General features: G+C 37.2%; 1 protein-coding gene across 1 annotated transcript in view; it reads right to left on the reverse strand.

Moving 5' to 3' along the window:
- Positions 1 to 5,479: 5,479 nt before the first annotated feature.
- The window catches only part of LTN1 (listerin E3 ubiquitin protein ligase 1), a 31,615-nt gene continuing 17,777 nt past the window's right edge, over positions 5,480 to 19,317 (reverse strand). Inside the window, exons 16-29 of the mRNA XM_014306854.2 lie at positions 18,434 to 18,593; positions 18,161 to 18,265; positions 17,761 to 17,903; positions 15,866 to 16,001; positions 14,653 to 14,797; positions 13,349 to 13,562; positions 12,837 to 13,074; positions 11,971 to 12,045; positions 10,948 to 11,134; positions 10,336 to 10,507; positions 8,837 to 9,057; positions 8,141 to 8,335; positions 7,334 to 7,501; positions 5,480 to 6,502 (exon numbers count right to left, since the gene is read on the reverse strand). Of these exons, the coding sequence (XP_014162329.1) occupies positions 6,440 to 6,502; positions 7,334 to 7,501; positions 8,141 to 8,335; positions 8,837 to 9,057; positions 10,336 to 10,507; positions 10,948 to 11,134; positions 11,971 to 12,045; positions 12,837 to 13,074; positions 13,349 to 13,562; positions 14,653 to 14,797; positions 15,866 to 16,001; positions 17,761 to 17,903; positions 18,161 to 18,265; positions 18,434 to 18,593 (2,222 nt within the window). The 3' untranslated portion in view covers positions 5,480 to 6,439. The remainder of the gene's footprint in view (positions 6,503 to 7,333; positions 7,502 to 8,140; positions 8,336 to 8,836; positions 9,058 to 10,335; positions 10,508 to 10,947; positions 11,135 to 11,970; positions 12,046 to 12,836; positions 13,075 to 13,348; positions 13,563 to 14,652; positions 14,798 to 15,865; positions 16,002 to 17,760; positions 17,904 to 18,160; positions 18,266 to 18,433; positions 18,594 to 19,317) is intronic.

The raw sequence follows: 19,317 nt of genomic DNA on the forward strand, positions 1-19,317 counted from the left end.
AGTAGTGGCTCTTTTCAGTCATATATTGAGCGGACAAGGTGAAGCAGGAGGCTTCTCTCCTCCCACTGGTGTTCTGCTCCTTAGTATGATGCTGCAATGTGAATATAAAAAATCTGGAGACCATCCACTGAACCTGAACACAACTGTTGGCTGTGATGTCAGATGTGACAGTGGTATCAAGAGGCACATATCAAGAGGCACATCTAAAGCTAGTGGATGGTTGTGAAAGACTGCAAAGATTAATGTCTTGAGACATTTTGAGATGCCTGTGCGGGGGAAAGGGCAGCTCAGGCCCTGCCCTGCTGAGGCAGTGACCTGTCCCACACCTCCCACCCCTAGAGCCTGTGTCCCATCCCACAGTGGTGCCAATAACAGGCACAGCACAGATGATGCTCCCCACCTGCCTCTGGAGCCTCTAACCCAGATCCTGAGTGGCCAAATGACCACAAGCCCTACCTGGGGGAAGGGCCCAGGAAGGCCAAGGAGTATTGAAGGCTGAACATGAGGTAATCACAGCGTCTGGACCCTACCTCTCCTTGGAGTTTCTACTATCTATATCTTTTCTGTCTTTCTCTCTCCTTCTTCTAACTCCCTCTACTTGGAACTTTGAGTAACTTGAAATCAAATGCATTTAAAGTTTGCTAAGTTGAGTGGGACAAGCTAATGCTTTGAGAAGTGTTTCATGTTGATAGAATGTTGCACTAAATCTTTTGCCAAAGTTCCTTGATTTTTCTAAAGTTGCCAGTAAAATTTTTTGTGTTGCTTTGACCTTTTGAGAATATCTTGTCAGTAGTTCTCCTGTGTATACAACTCAGAGTACACAGACAATTGTGAGTCCTTTTAAAATTCTCATCAAGTGAACTGCTTCGGGCCTTACAGTGGTGAAAATAACATTTTAATTTCTTCCAAAAAGTTGTGAAAACTGAGCAATGCTGATCTTCATGGGAAGAGTTTATCTGCACCTTAAAAGACACGTGTTTTCAGTCACCAGCTTTTGTTTCCCTGCTTCAAAAGGCAGTCTTTGTTTACTAAAACGAAACTACCATAGGCTCCTGTGCTTTGCTTCTCTAGGTTCACATGTTGGTAACGTGCTGAGGTACTTCCTGTTTATCTACAAAAATCTCATCTTGCAAAACAAATTTGGCTCTCTGCGGATCTGATTAAGTCAAGGCTCAGGATTGCGGTACAGCTGAAACAAACTATGTTTAGATTTCACTAACCTGCACACCTTTTGATGGTAAGTCATTTCTTCCCCGTGTGTTCAGTCTCATTCTACGCCCCAGGTGTCAATTGTGGTTCTGGGGCTGCTCTGAACAGACCTGGCAGTGCTTTTCAGCTGCCTGACAGAGTAAAGGCTCTACAGGCCCAGACAAGCGCACCCACTGCTGGAAACTCAAACAAGTAACCAGAAACCATTCTCAGCCTCCTGAATGTCTTTGGACTCTTCCCTACATGTATTATGGCATAGGTGGAGTACTGCAAAGTATCTTCAAGGACAATATTTTTTCACGTGTATGTATTCTCTGTAAGGATGGCCTTTCCCTCTTTCCTGCAAGGCCTGTACCCAGGTCATGCGAAGCCATTAGAGAAAGTTCATGCTTTTGGTTCTAGTACATTTAGATTCTTCATTAAATGGCTGTTCTTGTTGTTCAGTTTATGATGTACAGTCTGGACCAGAGAAACAAAGTGAAGTGAAAAGAAAGAAAAAGAAATATAATGAAGTGAAATGAAGGGAAATTAAGTGGAACACAATGAAATTAAATGGAATGACGTGCTGTGAAATTAATTGATACTTAATGAAATTATATTAATTGAAAATGAAAGATTTAATTTCCTTTCATAAAAAGAAGAAGTTATATTTCATGAAAGGAAATGAAATGAGAAATCAAGGAATGAAATAAAGTTAAAAGAAAGAGTTAAAAGAAAGAAAAGGAAATATAATTGTTTTATAATGCTGTCTTGACTAATTCTGCATCTGTTGTGATGCTCTTATATGTTATAAACAGCAGTCTTCCAGAGCTTTCTCTGTTTAGGGCTTCCAACCTTGGATCCTGTGCACTGTACATGTAAGTATAACAGCACTTGGAGATCTATAAGCAAGTAGAACTGTTGCATGCAATAATAAATAATGCTTAGATATATATTTCTCATTTTCATGTTTTAAAAACTATTCTTTTCACAAAGGAATATTAGCTCAATTCTATAGATACAGAAATGAAAGCAAAGAGAGCCTGTTGAGCATTTTTGAGATTATTATAGTGCAGCCTGAGGTGGAAGGGGGATGCACCATCAGAGCCTGAACTATTTACTTCACTTTCTGTAACAAATAAGTAATGCTGTGACTAGAAATCCATTTTCCCATTTCTCAGAGAAATTGCCAAGCCTACACTTGGGTTTGCTGGGTTGAATTCTAAATTTTAGCCACTGACTAGTGGTCTGATAAGATTAGTGACCCGAGTAGTGGCAGGACCTGAATTTTAAAAGAGACTTGTATAAATATATATACAAGATTCTCACGATCCGTCCTTACGAACGGGTTTCGTGATGGTTTGTGGATTGATCTCAGGGTGCAGAAAAAACTGACATGGCACAGGGGATTTGCAGTAATAATCAAAACAAGTGCACATTTATTGAATGACTACAGCAAAATGTGATAGAGGGATTAAGGGGGAGAAAAAGAGAGAGAAAAGAGGGAGGGAGAGAGAGAAAGAGGGGGATATAGCTACCAAACATAGAGACGAAGTCCTTTGGTCCAGTCCAGCCGAGGATCCGCCTGTTGCATCGGGGAGATCTCAAAATCTCTAGCTAACTCAGAGGTTTTTATTATGATAACTCTATTGGAAATTGCGAGGTGGGGGGAACAGATACAATAAGGAATAGATGTAACAGGTAGTCCATGTTCTCAGCAGTAAGCAAGAGCCATTGTCTTCTTGGTCCAGTGGTCACACCTGCAACATCCATCTTGCTTTGGTCAGTTTGCCTCCCTCCGCACACCTCCCCCGGGTTGGGGGTTTCAGTCCCAGTCCTTGGAAAGTATGAAAGGGGGGTCTTCTCACATAGGGGTTTCATGTCTCGGTTTTTCTCTGGTGAAGAGGCTTCTTACATCTCAGTTTGTCTGTTATGGCTGTTGTAGACAAGTGAGGGGTCTTCTGTGGGGGGACCACCCAGAACTCAGGAGAAGTCCAGCCAGGCCAAGAGGTGGGACAGCTTTGTTGCAAAAAGGGCACGGTGTCCCCCTCTTCTTCTCATTGGGCTCAGTGTAGCATAGAGCAAACACCACCTGTGAACAATAGCTTAGCACTATGCTCAGGTCTCGGGGCCCTTGGCATGTGTAACTTTCTCCTACAGAACCAGAGATTTAAGACAGGGGGGTCTTTTCTTCAGTGGTCCCCAAATGACAATCGTGAGGCAGATGAGGGATATTTCAGACAGACTCTCACAAAGATGTACTATGTAGAACTAGCACTGAAGTACAAATCCTGTATTTTCAGACAACTATTAAAACTTCCAGTCTGTAATTTCTCCTCTCTGTAGCTACGCTGGGTTTAAATGCTCTGAACCAGTGTTGCTCCTTTTGATGTTGTTATCAGGCACTTTTACAGGTCCAAGGCACAATTAGAAAGTTTGTTTCTGTCAGAAGGAAACTGTGTCCTTCTGAATAGAAAGGTGAAGCAAGGGTCTTTCCTGTGCTGGGTGATGCGCTTGGGTCCCCACAACCCCAAGCAGAGCTCCAGGCTGGGGCAGAGTGGCTGGAGAGCTGCCAGTCAGGAAAGGCCCCGGGGGTGCTGGTCAAGAGCAGCTGCACATGAGCCAAGTGTGCTCAGGTAAGCAAGAAGGTCAAAGGCACCTGGCCTGTATCAGCAATGGTGTGTCAGCAGGACCAGCACAGTGACTGTCCCTCTGTGCTGGGCACTGCTGAAGTGTTATAGATGGATAATGAGATTATTTGCTCTCGCAATTAAAAGATAACTATTGTGTTGTGAATATTAATAAAAGCTTTAGTGATGTTTAGTTATGTTATTGTAGTTTAGATGTCCCTCTGTTCTCCCCACAGTTCCCTTTTCCCCCTGTATTGTGACCATCAGACAGCCAGGGTTGTCTAGGACAGGTAAAAAGAAGGCTGCACATGTGCCCCTTGTATGGTGCAGTTAGGAATGGATAAGCTTGTTGCTTAGGGAGTGCGGCATGGCAACAGCTGACCTCCAATCAAGTTACAAGAAAGCAGTCTCCACTGATAAATGGCAAAGAAGAGCTGACTGACAGACTTTGGGAGGGGCCAGGGCTGGCTCATGCAACCCCCAGGGGTATAGAAGACTGAGCATCCATCTTTAAGACGAACTGGCCATATGGTATGCACGAGGGGCAGTTCCCAGCACTGCAGCTTTTTCCTTATGTAATCCTTTGTTGTATTTTTGTTAAGGTTTAATAAACCTTTTTAAATTTTCAAAGTGAGCAGCTGTCTCTCACATGAAGCACATCCAATCCTGGGGTCTCTCGCTATAAGGACATTGAAGTGCTGGAGCACATCCAAACAAGGGAACAGAGCTGGGGAAGGGTCTGGAGCACCAGGAGTAGCTGAGGGAGGTGGGAGAAAAGAAGGCTCAGGGGGCACTTTCTCACTCCCCACAACTCCTTGACAGGAGAGTGGAGCCAGGTGGGGATCAGGCTCTGCTCACAGGGAACAAGGGACAGGACAAAATAAAACAGCCTCAGGTTTTCAATGGCACTGGGGGAGGTTTAGATTAGATATTAGGAAAAAAGGGTTGTCAAGCTTTGGAACAGGCTTCTCAGGGAAGTGCCCGAGTCACTATATCTGGAAGCATTCAAAACCCATGTGGATACAGCACGTGAGGACACTGTTTAATAGTGAACATGGAGGTGGTGCTAGCTTTATGATTGGACTTGAGGATCTTAAATGTCTTTTCCAACCTTAACAATTCCATGATTCAAGGGAGGCTACTACTGCCCTGAAATCTCTGGGCAGTGGTGTGGTTATGATTGTACTCCCTTTTATTCAATTTTACGAGGAGGATACTACTATGGAGTAATCTAGATGAAGAGTACTCATCCATGAAAAGGTACTAAGGTATCTGCCTTCAGATCAGTCAATGACCTTGCAAAGAAGTAATTTAGAATAACCCAAGTGATGAAACAGAGGCAATGATGGAGTTTTAGCATCAGTAACTATGAAACAATACAGCTTGTTCCCTACTCTGTCTTTTCAGTTAGACCTTCTCAATACCAGCTTTAAATCCTTTCCATTCTCACCTACTCAAAACAAAAGGTCAAGGAATTTCTCCTCTGGCAGCCCAGAATTACCTGCTAAAAATACAGACTTCAGTTATCAACAGCTAAAAATCTAAAATAATAGCTGTTGAGGTACAGCCAATTGACCATGCTACAAACTCGGCATCTGAAAATCTATACAATTAATTTCTAAAAGTTTATCACATACAGGAAGAGATAGCAAACCAGAGACTACAGAGATTGACAAAATTTATTTATTTATTTATTCCCCACTTTTATTGACTTTTCAAAGAAACCCACCAAAAATACCATCCAAGTTGGAATATACTAGTATGCTACCATTGTTAAAAAAAAGAGGCATGAAAAAATGTATAGTTGAAGGCTATTAAATTCTGATACATCTGGATGCTCACTTAAGAGTCCTTATTATTCTAGGACAGTGGAAGTACAGTAGACATTCGGTGATAGCTAATTTGCCAGTTCATGAAGACAAACAAAAAACTTCTCTTTAAAAGCCAATCAGCAATAAATAGATGGTGTCATTGTGATGCAGGAATGATTGTGGTCTCTCTCCTTAGGTGGGCTTCTGGGTTTTCATGATTTTAGGCTACTGGATGGTTGGGGAGTTTTGGCAAAAAGAAACTTTGAAAGGTGAAAGTTCACTTTATTAGAAGAGGCTGATTAAATTTTACGCTTTAACAGATTATCACCGCAGTTTCATGCCTTAATGTCTAACAGCAACAGCATTCTTTTTTCCTCAAAAAAAGGGAATGCATTATAATCAAAAGTCAAATCTTTAGGTGGTAACATATGTTATATTCAGCTGTTATATTAAGAGGTATCACCTGGGTTAATTACATAACACCATGTTAGAATATGCCTGAAATAAGAGTTTTTAATTAACTATGTTGTGGCTTAAACACCACTTTTCAGACATAACTCCACATTATTTCTGAAATTTTTAATATATCTTAAAAATATACCAATTAAAATAAATTATTGTTATATATTTCTTTATATCAAAGAAAAATCTTCAAATTTACAAAAAGCCAGTCCAGAGGTGTGTCATATTCCACCAGTGAAGAATTTAAAGTAACTGACATTATTTCCAAATAGTTAACTTCTTTCAACATACAGTTTATTGCCTGCTCTTTATTTCTTATTTAGCTCACAGAAAGAAGAACATTTTGTTTCACAAGAATGTCTCTCGACAGAGTGGACATGTGGATTTGTTGCTGGATGAGAACCATTTGTACTGAAAAAGAGAAATACGTCTGTTTAATATACAAAGGCAAGCTGAGTACAGAAACACTAGTACATCATCAATAACCGTTATTGCCAAGGATCTGTGTTAAGCTGCACCAGGGCAGGTTTAGACTGGACAATAGGAAGAAGTTCTTCACAGAAGTAGTGACTGGGCATTGGATTGGGCTGCCCAGGGAAGTGGTGGAGTCACTGTCCCTATGACTGAACTATGACACTAAGTGCCACATCCAGTCTTTTCTTAAACATCTCCAGAGAGGTTTAAGAAAAGACGGGATGTGGCACTTAGTGTCATAGTCCAGCTGACAAGGTGGTGTTAGGTCATAGGTTGGACTTGATCTCAAATGTCTTTTCTAACCTAGTTAATTTTGTGATTCTGTGAATGTAACTATCAAAACATTACCTATACTTTAAAAAAAACCAACAAGAAACAGTAAAAAAAACCTTTTCACTCACACATGTATGCATGTGTATATGTACATATGTATTTGTATATACACCTATTAGACATACACTGTGTAGCAGCTCTTCTTTCATTGCCTGCCCTTACACCTTAATACAAAATTCACAGAAATAACTTATGAGTGCTGTTAATCCCAGATACTCCGATGACAAAGTGGAGGATTGTTGGTAATACAGTAGAAGTTTCTGGTTTAAACTATATGGATAGCCAGGCTGGATGGGGTTTGGACAACCTGGTCTAGCAGAAGGTGTCCCATGGCAGGAGGATGGAACAGATGAGCTTTAAGCTCCTTCTGACCCAAACTGCTCTATGATTCTAGGGTATTTTGCCTATTTAAAAAGATTTACTCCAGGTACTTACCAAGCAAGCTGAATGAAACTTCTTCTTGCATGTTCTGCAAGCTTTTTTGGGAAGAGAATAGTTTGAACCATGAATGACTGAAAAACAGATCATGCAATCTTCAACGCCTTCAAAACGTTTATCCACATTATTTTTCCACAAAGATAAGCCTTCCATAATACTTCCATTCTAAAAGAGGGAAAAGAGCTGTTAATACTGTAGAACTCCTTTGAACTATTCCTGTTGTAGTCATAAAAACATGAAGGAAACAAAGCCTGAAGGATTTATAATCTGAAACTACATGCAATACATGCAGTGCATAATTTATAATACTCTGATCTACGGAAAAGTGAGTATTCAATAGTGCAGGAAGAGCATATTCAGGAACACTTAAAAACAGATTTTGAAATTTTCAATCACTGCTTTGTTTTGGTCTAACCACGGATGATGCCATTTCAGCAACCATCAGTCTTTTAGAGAATTCCATGGATGGGGTTTTTGGTTTTGATTTTAGTTGTTGTCATTTCTTTGTTTGTAGTTTTTTTCAAATTATAGTTGAGATGGTACTGACACACAGGACAAACACTGGGCCATATCTTAAGAGATCTAAATTTTCAACTTGGGCTCTGGATTTAACAGTAGGCTGATCATTTTACCTCTCTTTATGTATCTGGAGAAAAGTAGATGGTAAGAGTGACCCAATTCTACAAAGTTTGCAATCCAATGAGATCTATTACACAGATCTATACAATACTGCATTACTAGGAACATTTTTCTGCTATAAAGACTTATTAAGTTTTCAAAACCAAGAACTTTATTGAAATTCACCTGATGCGTAAGATATGTGCTTAACTGTAGCATCCAATTGCGCCACTGCTGTACAGCCACACCAACCCTCTTTCCACTCTCAACTGTTATGGATCCCAGTGGATAATTTGATGGAAGCTGTATTATTAGTTCAATAAAGATATCATCAACAGAATAGGTTGCAATGACTTCTCGTGCTGCAGACCGAGCTTTTACCTTTGAAAAAAATACACATATTAGAAAATGCCATTCAGCATCTCTAGTCTTTGTGTGAGCGTATATATATATACACTATAAACACATTACTATGCACATTAAATTATTTTCTTAGACCAGGCAAACACTTTTTTCAAAGAAAACAAAAATCTACTCATATCTCAGTAAACTAAAAAGGAATTACCAGCCAGTTTTCAATCTATTGATTGATTAGATCTTTTAATAAATAAAAAGTAGTATATTGATAGCAGTACCTTTCACTTACTTCCTCAAATTCTTCAACATCCTAAAATCCATTCTTTCATGTTTTTTCCAAGCAGAATATTAATAAACGTCAATTTAATTTATTGATACCAAGTAAAATTATGTTTAATCAGTCATTTAGAACAACAAAATTGCAATCATATAAAACAGAACCACAGTCTGGTTCTGAGAAGTAAAATTTCCTGAAATGTTTGCAAAAAACTCAAGTAAATAACAAGAAACGACAAAAAGTCTTACTGTCATGCCATTAAATAACTGTGTGCTAGTCTGAACAGAAGATATTTCCTGGGAGGAGAGCACACTGCTGACATATTTCCTTGTGAATTTATCCACAACATTGAAGACACGCTTCTCACAGCTATTCCACCACAGCCTCACCATGGCTGGCAGATCTTTCAGTGTTATATGGTACACAGAGCAGGCCAAGTGTGGGATCTGGGATGACAGCACCCCTGTCCCTGGGAGGAAAAGAAAATGTGTTGAAATACTCTTAATACATTAGTCACAGAAATTGGTGCCTCCACACCACATACAAATTTCTGATTCCAATATAATTATAGTACTTGGAATTTCATGTACATGTTCCTGTTATTGCTATTCTAAGGACTTGTTTGACTCAGCCCTTCTTCACCAGGCTGTTTTTTTTGTTCCTTACCCTGATACTCCACATCTCAGAATTCACCTTTTCATTTAGAGACTGAACTCCAAGTGGACACCAGGAATCAAAAATAATTTTATATTGTAGAAATCACAAAACACTCACTTTGGAGCGAACAAACAATAAGGTGTTTGGAGGACAGCTGAGCTTTGCAAGCATGTCAAGTTCCAGCAACAGAGGTTCAGGTTGGATATTAGGAAATAATTCTTTTCTGAAGGAGTGGATAAGCATTGGAAGAGGCTGCCCAAGGAAATGGTGGTCACCATCCCTGGAGGTGTTCAAAAAACACACAGACAGGGCACTTTGTGATACGGTTTAGGGGACATGGTGGTATTCAAAGGGTGAAATTGGATGATCCCAGAGGTCTTAATGATTCTATGATGAGTTAAGGAAAGACTTTCCCTTGGGATGTCATGTTAGTAATCCTTTCTTATTGTCATCCAGATAAATTGTTCTGCAACATACAGTGATGTCCAAGAGAAAAATTAAGAAATGGAAACTCCATTTCCTTGCTTATATCTATGTGGGTACATTAAAAAAATTAAATGAAGGGACTTAAAAATCTAATCCCCTTTTTCATGTTTCTCAGCTAAAAAAAGCAGCATATCTTCTCTCATCATCACTGATTAACTGGGTCTTTCATGACAAAAACAACACACAATTTAACATCTCAAACATTTAAAAAATATATATTAAAATGGTTTTTAATATTTTGAATTTATATATTAACACACAAGAAAATATGGAAATTTTATTTAATATTAAAAAATATCTCTAGAAGCGATGGTTCCAGAATAGATCACAGATTTCTAGTGTTTTGGAACTGTTACATTCATGATTGAATAGTAGCAATGTATTATTCCTGACTTTTGTTTTTCTTGGTTTCTCTGATAAACATGTCAACTTTGGTTAAGTCTCAAATGGGGAGAGTTAACAAAAGATTATTAAATATATGCATGTATTTGTCTCTCTGTCTATTTGTTTTATAGGTAAGATTTTCTAAATAAGTATTTTTAAGAAAAAAATCTTATTAAAATATAACAACTCTCTCAAATGCACAAATACAGTTTTTACTAACCTTTGACATCTAAACGAAGCTCTTCAGTAAAGAAGGTTTTTGTGTCCTTATTTAGAACTTCTGAAGTTGGCCCAGAAAAGACAGGGTTTTCAGGCATAAGCCTGAACAAGTGATAAAGCAGCTTATTCAAGCTTTTAGTTCTTCTAAGGTATTGTGAGTAGAGAACTCGTAGCTGGTAGGATTAAAAAAATTCACAAAAAAAACCAAAACATGGTAAATACAGCTGTATTTATGTATAACTCTGTAAATAATACAAATACGTCTTTGCAGGGAGGAACAGCAACGTGATTCAGGTAGTGTTTAGAAGACAAGTTTAGTTCTCTGCACCATTTTGACTGATTAGAAGATTATAATATGTACCAAGCTTGTTTGAAAATGCAAGAAAGAGTCATCTTTTCGTGAATCTTAGTTCTTCATTGCTCTAATTTTACCATCCTCAAATACAGCGGTGCAGAAATCTAAGTCTATTGGCGCTTTCAGAATTTTCACTAATTTCACAGAAACAAGAGATAAGAAGTCACATAATTAAAAGAAAATGGCTGGATGACACTTTGAGACTGAAACTAAAAAAGTAGGTTAAGAAATTCAATTAAAAAGACTCTGAAAATATACCTGAGAAGAAGCTGCTTTAAAGAAAGCTAATGTTAACTTCCAAGTGAGAAGATATCCTAGAACAAGGCAGAACTCATCACTCAGGGGTTGAATAACTGCAAATTCTCCAACTGGAATGCATTCCAGGATGTTTTCTAGCAAGAGTTCTTGAGTGGCCAGGATAGACATAAGAGCTGCTGGAGGTGATCTGTGGAAAAATATTATCTGGAATAGTAAACTCAAATCTTGAGCACAGCATGAACTGAATTTAAGTTCATAGCCTTCCTAGAAAGTCATGAAAGTAAAGCCATGCACACAGAACATAAAATAAGCCTTTTACTACAGGAAAATTTACTCGTTTAAAAATTTCTTCTTTTTCCCTGAATGGGAGAGTTGGTGCTTTTACCTTCTTAGAAGACAAATTTAAACTGAATGCTGATCACTTCATCTGGGAGTGGTCTATGGCTGATCTGATTTAACCTGCATCATGAATAGCTGCTTTGCTTGCTTTCTCTGGAGTCACACCAGCAAAGGAACAATGATCTCCTAATCACTGTTAGCTCTGGGTTGAAAAGCCTTTTGCATCTCTGCAGTTAGGAAAGGTATTAATCATTGGGCTGAGGTTAAAAAGGAGTTTTAACCAGTTACCGCATTCCCTCTTCAAACCAGAGAATTCACTGGATTCAAGCTGTATAAAACACAGAGTTAATTTTGTTCTGTTTCAAGTAACTGAAATTACCTGTGCAGATACATCCTGATTACAAGTAAAAATTTGCCAAGATTTCCTAATATAAAGCATATATACAGCAATATACAGCATTTAGTCCAGTAACTGCACCTAAAAACAACTGCAAATACTGTCTCCAGTTTTAGCGCAAAGGACCAAACTATTTAATATTCTAAATATTTATAACCTTATTATCATAGCTATGCAATTTTTTAACATCTCCTAGCTGACAGCTACTCTGCTGCAAATTTCAATCTTTTAACACATTTTAAAAATATGGAAGACAGTCCTATAAAAAGTGAGGGAAAAATACACACAATGCCAATTCCTCCTCTTCATCACCATAGGACTTGAGATCTTCATCATCAAATTTAGGCAATTCAGGCATTAATCTATAGAAATATGGAAAGGAAATCAGGTTTAATTTAAAAATAATTTTAATAAACTATTTTAATGTATGTGATGCATAGTTCTTTGCTTAGCAACATCAACATTCTGACAGACAATAAAATAATGGCAGTTATTCCTTAACAGCAACACAGAATCTTTCAGAGACATGCCACCATTGCAAAGATGGTTCAAGAGCGACAGCCAACAAGTATGTATCCTTGCTCACTTCTCTTTCCAGACCTCTTACTTTTCCTGAGCCATACTACAATAAAATTTTCTATCAGAATAAAGCTATTGCAACTTCATGCCTCAGTATAAGTGAAAGATAATGGTGGCTGGCTTAAGCCATCTGCCTTGCAATCTGCATTTTGGGGAGCAAATTCTGTATTGTCTCTCTGGGTATTAGAAATATCCAAGAAGTTCACAGCAATACTACCTATCTGTATTTACTTTCTTACCTAAATTAATGAAAATAAAAATGTCATACTATTTAATGGTAACGTCAGGCCCAGATAAAACCTGGAATATTTCAGTTTACATTTTAGGATTTCATGAGTGCTAAAATAAGGGCTAAAAATAAATACCTTTCTTAAGTCTGCTAATACAATTAACTTTAGCATTCATAGTTTTATATAGTGTCCTCCAAAAAAGAACATGAATTGCCCAGTTGAGGATTTTCTCCCATAATGGAACATGATTTTGCTACAAGTGCATATTCTATAGCACATTAAAAAAAAAAAAAGGGGCAGGAGGGTTGAGAGGCTATGAGAGTGAAAAATTTGTTGCTTCTTACTTATGCAGCATATGGTAGACAGAAACCTGTACAGGTCGAGCCCGGAAAAGCAATAATGGACAGAGTGTGTTCAGTAGAGTCTGGAGTTTATCTGGAAGATTTGTCTTCTGGCCTGCAACAAACTTCGGTGGCAGCTTATGGTTTAAGAACTGGTCCTTTGAGATGTAAGTTAGAGCTTCACCCAAAGATGATAATACAGAGTTCTGAAAAGAGCCTTCTGATGCATTTTTGGTTTCTCCTATTTAAAAGAACACAAGCTGTGATGCAGAATGTATGGATGATACCATAAACAAATTCTCCTGGAAACAATTCAAGATTGCACTTGACAGGTTCCATCTAATCTTAACAATCTCTACGTTATATGCAATCACTTTACTAATTAAAATGTAAGTGTTAAAAAAACTGAGTTGTTATAAACTCTATTTACATTATATTCCTGTAAATTCAAAAATATGGCCTGTTCAGTTCTATTTCAAAACAGCCTGGCTGTTATCCCCTTGTCATATACTTGCCTGTGATTTTCACCAACAAGGGTAACAGCAAATTGTGAATTCCCTCAGAAAAGAATTCCTTCCATTCACTGACCAAGTTCTTAGGAAGATTTTCAGTACTGTCAGGAGCTGCAGCCTCAAAGTAAGCGCTAAGGGCAGATGCCAAGTCACAACTGACACAAGCAAAAATCTGCACAAGCGGGATATGGTAAAGCAAACGGCTTTCACTTGTTGTCTAGGAGGAAATAAATACAGAGGAAGATTCCTTAACCATAAATTTGCTTTAAAGTTTGTTTCACATTTCCTGTCTACAACAGAAAGTGCAATTTCAAAGACAATTAAATTGCAAGAACCATTTGAAAATTCTGTGGGTCAGGGAGGTTGGTTTAAAAATAGAATTTGTACTTCAATTGGACTACCTGAAATGAATTCCCAAGTCTCACCAACATTAGAAACATGGATTGTTTCCATTATATAACCTTCCTTATAATGACAAAAAGAAAATTCAATGGACAACATACTACTAGAAACTGGAAATTATTGAAGTGGCTATCAAGCGAGTATTTCCTCTCCCCCAACACAGCTGCTTTCTTTTTATCTTTGTTCTTACTAGTTCTGTCAGAAAGGAGTATCATTATCAATTTAAAATATTCCCTACTTAGTCTTACACAACAAGATTTTCTTATAAGTTTGTTGTTTATTTTTAAACAAAATACATAGTTTTGAGGCACATACCATTAGGTAAGATTAATCCTGAGAATAAGAAAGGTCACATGAAATTTACAGCCTGCCCTTCTGAATGCACAGGTGACAGAGAGTGACAGATTCTGTATATTTATTTGATTAATCAGTAAATAGTCATCTGACTACTAACATTACTGTCCTCTTTCCTAACAGCATTAGAATGTAACTTCGATACTTCATGTGATCAGTTAGATATTGAAATGCAGACATTGCTTTTCATTCAGCTGATTTTGATGTATCATGTTAAACTATGTTTTAAAGAAATGTTATTTTTCAAGAAATATTATTTTTCAAGATAGAGACCTACAGCAGATATATTTCAAAATTATCCTCCAATTACTATTATTAAATATTGTATTACTTGAAGAGTGAGCTGATTTTATCTCCATACACAAAAAGAAACAGGACAATATAACTGCTTGTGCTTTTAAATCTTTGTCCAAAGTCCAACATTAACTGGATTCTGTGCAATTCTTCTAATCATTGTGTCAAGTATTTGGCTGAGATTACAGTGTCATTGCCATATTCAGGGAATAATCAAAAAGGTAAGTACATTAAAAGTGAAGATGCTTCCATATTACCTCTAACCAAGCCAGCATGGAGCACATCAAGAAGTCCCATTCATTATCAGCCAAAGGAGCTGCAGAATATTTCAGCAACAAGGGAAGGTAACGCATCATCTCAATGTTGAAACCAAGCAATTGAGCACTTGCCTCTTTCAGACTGCTGTAATAAAAATACAACCAAAGCTTATATAGATTCATGTTGTAGACCTGAGTATTTATATTCTTGCCTTCACTCCTCCTCACAGGACAAATTTGTCTGGCACCACCATGCTGTGTCCTGTGTGCTCTTGATATTCTGTCTTTCAAAGGTAGAGTGCTACATTAGCTGCAAGTCTAAAAAGATTCCTAAATTACAGATTCATACATTTCTACAATTTAAACATTTGCTCAATCAATATACTTACATAAACTACGAATGTCAGCAATTTAAATTAAATCAATGCAAGAAAAATAATAATTTTAAGTTACCGATTTAGGAAAAGTTATTAGCCCTCAAGTGTCCAAATACTATATATTATAGGTTTAGATTAGTAGGAAGAAATTCTTCCCCTGTGAGGGAGACCTTGGCACAGATAGCCAGAGGAGCTGTGGCTGACCAATTCCTGGAAGCTCAACCCCAAGTTGGACAGATCTTGGAGCAACTTAGTCTTATGGAAGGTGTCCCTGCCCATGGCAGGAGTTGGAACTGGATGAGCTTTAAGGTCCCTTCCAACCCAGAACACTCAATGGTTTTATGATTATTTTGAAACTTTGTTGCCTGGATTTTTCTCACTATAGTCAAAAAAGACAATCTCAGTATATTTTCACTCCTCACTAGAAGCTTTTCAAGTTACATTTTTGGGTCCAGAACATTAAAAGACAGCTAAGTCTGGTATGCAAGTTTTTTTCCTGCTACCAAAATATGCAAACAGAACTTGTAACTGAACATTCAGCAACACTTACAAAAGTTGGTCAGTTCTGAATGCATTTGAAAACAGTTGACATCTTTCAAAAGCATTTACAAAGCTCCTCAGTTTCCCAGCCTTCCAGGTACTTTTGTGCAGTATGAGTTAGTGATATACTAAGCCAAGGTTTCTACAAAAGCTTAAATATGTAATATCAGAGCAGTAGATGGCAGTTGTACAGATTGATTTTATTTGAATTAATTAATTTATTTGAATTAGTCTGTATTTTTAAACTCTTGTCTTAGAAATAAGAAAAAATGTCAAATTATCTCAGTTGTACCTACCAGCTAAAGAGAAAGCTGTCCTCATTATCATTTTTCCAAGATATTATGATTTTCAGTACTGCAGGTAATAGATGATCACAATCAACACTTCTATCCTTCAAGCAGGAGTTCAAAATGGAAAGACACCCAAATGCTCCTATGACATAATAAAATGTAAACTCAGTAGTCTTAACTATCAAGACAAAACAACTACTAGATTGTGTGTCAACAGAACTTCATTTTAATATTGTAAGACAGTTTGGATAATACGTAAGCTTTCTTCTTTGAACACTTAATCCACAAATGTCATTGTTAAATCAAAATACAATATCTTATCCAAACTTTAAAAAATAAACAGCTCCTGTAAGATAAGGTGATAGATTATAAAATCTAAAAAAAGGAAAGATACCTGCTAAGACTGAAATTTCTTTGTGCTACTAAAAATGCAGTAAGCTAAGCAATAATTTGGGCAGCTAATTAAGCCAATGCAACTGAAAGTTTTGAATTCTAATATTATTGGAATGTTAATTGGAGTTCTAGTCAGAATGTTAATTTTTACTTTTAGAGTGAAGTACAACTGTTGCATTAGTACTGTTTTCCATTTTTAAGAAGAACTGTATTTATCTAGATTTCTTGGAGAAAATGAACATTTCCAACAAGCACAATGACAAAAAAATAAGGTAAAGTATCACATATGCATAGCAAAACCAGCCAAACAAACCCCTGCTTCACTTAAGTTCAGCAGCAATTTTTTTCAGCTTACCATTGGAATGGTAAGCTTACAACCTACATCCCACTTAATGTGAATTTGGACATATATGTTCTGCTCAGGAATCCCTAGAAAACTGAGAAGTAGTAGAAGGGAAGCACCAATTACAAATAAAAGGCCTCCACAATAGAGGAGGAGTGAGGATTCTTCCGTTTTCTTCCGTTCAAAGTTTCACAGACACATTTGTTTGCCTCACTGGTTCACTTAGAAAGCCAGAAAGCCTCAACTAAGTTGAAAGAGTAGAAAACTACCATGGTAGAGATATTTAATATTTCTCTCAATTTCTGCATGTCACTAACACATTTTCACACCTGAAGAACATCCATTTGAAGAACTCATCTGAAATCCTAAGAACACTGCCAAGGGACAGATGTCCACAGTTTAAAGTAACCAAAGATAGGTTTCTCCAATTTAAGTAAGCACAGTTCTGTTACAAAATAAAAATCATACATTTCCATTTTCATATAGACTGATCAATAAAAGTATACACAAGTACACACAAAAGCAGTAAGGAACAAAAACACAAAGGACTTTCCTCTTAAATGACATGTAATTCATACAGATAGAAAGACTGTATGTGAGCATTTCCAGTTTTCTTGAAAAGCAGCAAGTTTGTGAAAACTTACACCCAAATAGAATGGCTGTAGACCCAAAATAAGTGGCTATATTCAAAGCAATATCATAATACACCTCAACCATATCTTAGGTAATTTTCCACAGCTGCAGACATTTAATGGAGTGCAGTTTCAGCTGGAGGAACTACTAAAAAATTTTATGTGTGTAAACTGTGAAAGAGTTCTTGGCAAACTATCTAAAGACAATCATGACCAGCTGACAATAGTAGTATTTTTGCATGCTGTGTAAAGCCTAAATGGCTCACTGAAGTACAGTGACATCAGGATGCTTTTAATAATAACAGCCTAAGTATTTTCATTCTAATTTTGTATCTGACAGTAAGGCTTGTACTTTCTGAATGAGGCAGAAAATTATTATGCCAAACAGTCTAGAAGAAATAGGCAAACTGATAAAGCATTTCTTTATAGGAAAAACGATATTATAGTAAATATGTTTTATCTAAAAGCAAACTTTATTACAAAATAATGTTCTTACATTCTGATGAACTAGACTGAGGTAAGAACATACTCACCATCAGTGCTGGAAAGCTCTGTCTGTTTACATGTCATAAGTTTGGCCACACAATGGAAGACAAGTTCCCTCTTTTCTTCCTCAATTAAGAAAGATGATAAACACTGAAGTGTATGCAATCTGCCCTCTGTTAATGGAAGGAACCTATTCATACAAGCAAAACACCAAGAATGGAAGGAATGCAAAAGCTGAACTAGGAAACAAAGTATCAGTAAGTTCATAATGAGGCAATATCCTCTGACATAACTAATCCCACATGCTAAACCAAATCTGATTTTCACATGCCATACACAAGTATCTTCATTTTCAGCCTTCAGCTGTCAATGGTCAGAATCAGGATCATTTCACAGTATCAACATTTGCAACAAACTGCAAGTTTATAGGCAGCAGTATTAAGATACCCTTTTGTTGTCTTGAAAAGTTCTTTCCTCTCCCAGGATACAGCATTCTCAGCACGGATCACTTTGGCCATGGTTAAGGACCAGAGTCTTCCATGTTCCTCTGATCTTCAAAGAAGAAGAAATACCCTGGTTAATATATACAGATGCTCAGGGCTCACCACAAAAGCATTTGGATGCATTCTGAATCAACACACATATGGAAATATAGTGACACTCTATACAATACAAACTGTGAGAACAGAGCTAAGAGTTGTTTCACTTGTTCTCACATACCTGTCAAATATAGTTTGCTGCAGGTTAGCTGTACTACTCAGAGAACTGAACTCCTCATATGTGATGTGCATCTCTTCCAACATGTTAAGATATTCCAGAAACAGATAAGGAGGATTCTCCAGTTCTTCAATCCATTGGAGTGAATATAACAGTTCTGCAACTAATTAAATAACAGGTGTTGTTTATAAATGACTACTGACTTGCATAAGCAAGAAGTTTCAGGTTAAGATTTTGTTGGTTTTTTAAAATATGTTTTTAATGCATTAAAGACATTATTTTTACATGCAATCTCAGAGCATGAACTCATGCAAATCTCATGCAAATCAGAGCATGAACTGGATATTTGCCATTTTATCATAACATACAAGAGAAAAAAAGCTACAGTAATCTGTTCTAGATAGTCAAGAAATTTTAAAGCAAATTAAGCACAACATGACTCCTCCCTGTTCTCCCCCTTTTCTTTAACATATATTTCTTGCAGACAAGGCAGTCAATACCTAAGTCCAGAAGAAAACCAAGTAAATGTCGTAAGAGCTAGCACGTGATTCCTTCATCAGCTTACAAAGACCCACACTACACAATTACACTTCTCATCATGGCGAGAATTCTGGAGATAGAATTGTTAATTTGGTAATGCTGCATTTAATTTGAGCATTCTTGAAAATAAAAGGAAACTAGATTCTACCTCATGGAATTAAGAAAAGTTGTTGTCTCAAACTATCTTTACATTATGGTTAAACCCTCAAGGGAGGGATACAGTTCTTGTTGCCCACTCATGCCAATGCACAATGTGTTTTGGCAATGAACAAATCTGAAGTTTTAAAAATTCATACTTCTCCCAGTTCAAAGTTCTATTGAGACAGGATGTATATAAGCTAAAGAGG

Source organism: Geospiza fortis, unplaced genomic scaffold (assembly GCF_000277835.1).
Source record: "Geospiza fortis unplaced genomic scaffold, GeoFor_1.0 scaffold1, whole genome shotgun sequence".
Taxonomy (NCBI): domain Eukaryota; kingdom Metazoa; phylum Chordata; class Aves; order Passeriformes; family Thraupidae; genus Geospiza; species Geospiza fortis.